At 57.6% G+C, this 384-nt stretch overlaps 1 protein-coding gene across 1 annotated transcript in view; it reads right to left on the bottom strand.

Annotated features, from left to right (window-relative positions):
* The window catches only part of ELMOD2 (ELMO/CED-12 domain containing 2), a 6,866-nt gene extending 6,501 nt beyond the window's left edge, over positions 1-365 (bottom strand). The window contains exon 1 of the mRNA XM_010131726.1: positions 221-365. Coding sequence (XP_010130028.1) covers positions 221-365 — 145 coding nt within the window. The remainder of the gene's footprint in view (positions 1-220) is intronic.
* Between the last annotated feature and the right edge of the window lie 19 nt (positions 366-384).

A 384-nucleotide genomic window follows, 5' to 3' on the forward strand; every position in this document is an offset into this window, starting at 1 on the left:
TTTTTGTGATTGTGGCGGAACCTCCCTAAGAAAGCCGGCAAGGAAACGAGAACTGCTGTTCTGATTTAGCGTTCTCAGGGAACAGGCAGGAAGAGGGGAACGGTGGAAACAGTGTCCAGGGGATGCGCGCTGCGCTCGGGACAGGCACTGGTTTCCAACCACCCCTTTTCACGACGGTTCCGAAGAGCTCAGCCGCTGCCCCGGCTTGGCACCGCATTACCTATGCGCAGCGTCCGCTGGGCACCAGCCTTCGAGCCGTCCAGGAGACGCTGCAATTCGCATTTCCCGGTCAGCAGCCTCAAGATCCACTTCAGCCAAAACCGAACGTACTTGCGGTACAGGAACCCCCAGAAGTACACCAACATCTTCTGCGTGAAGAAAGCC

Source organism: Buceros rhinoceros, unplaced genomic scaffold (genome assembly GCF_000710305.1).
Source record: "Buceros rhinoceros silvestris isolate BGI_N320 unplaced genomic scaffold, ASM71030v1 scaffold34902, whole genome shotgun sequence".
NCBI classification, from domain to species: Eukaryota; Metazoa; Chordata; class Aves; order Bucerotiformes; family Bucerotidae; genus Buceros; species Buceros rhinoceros.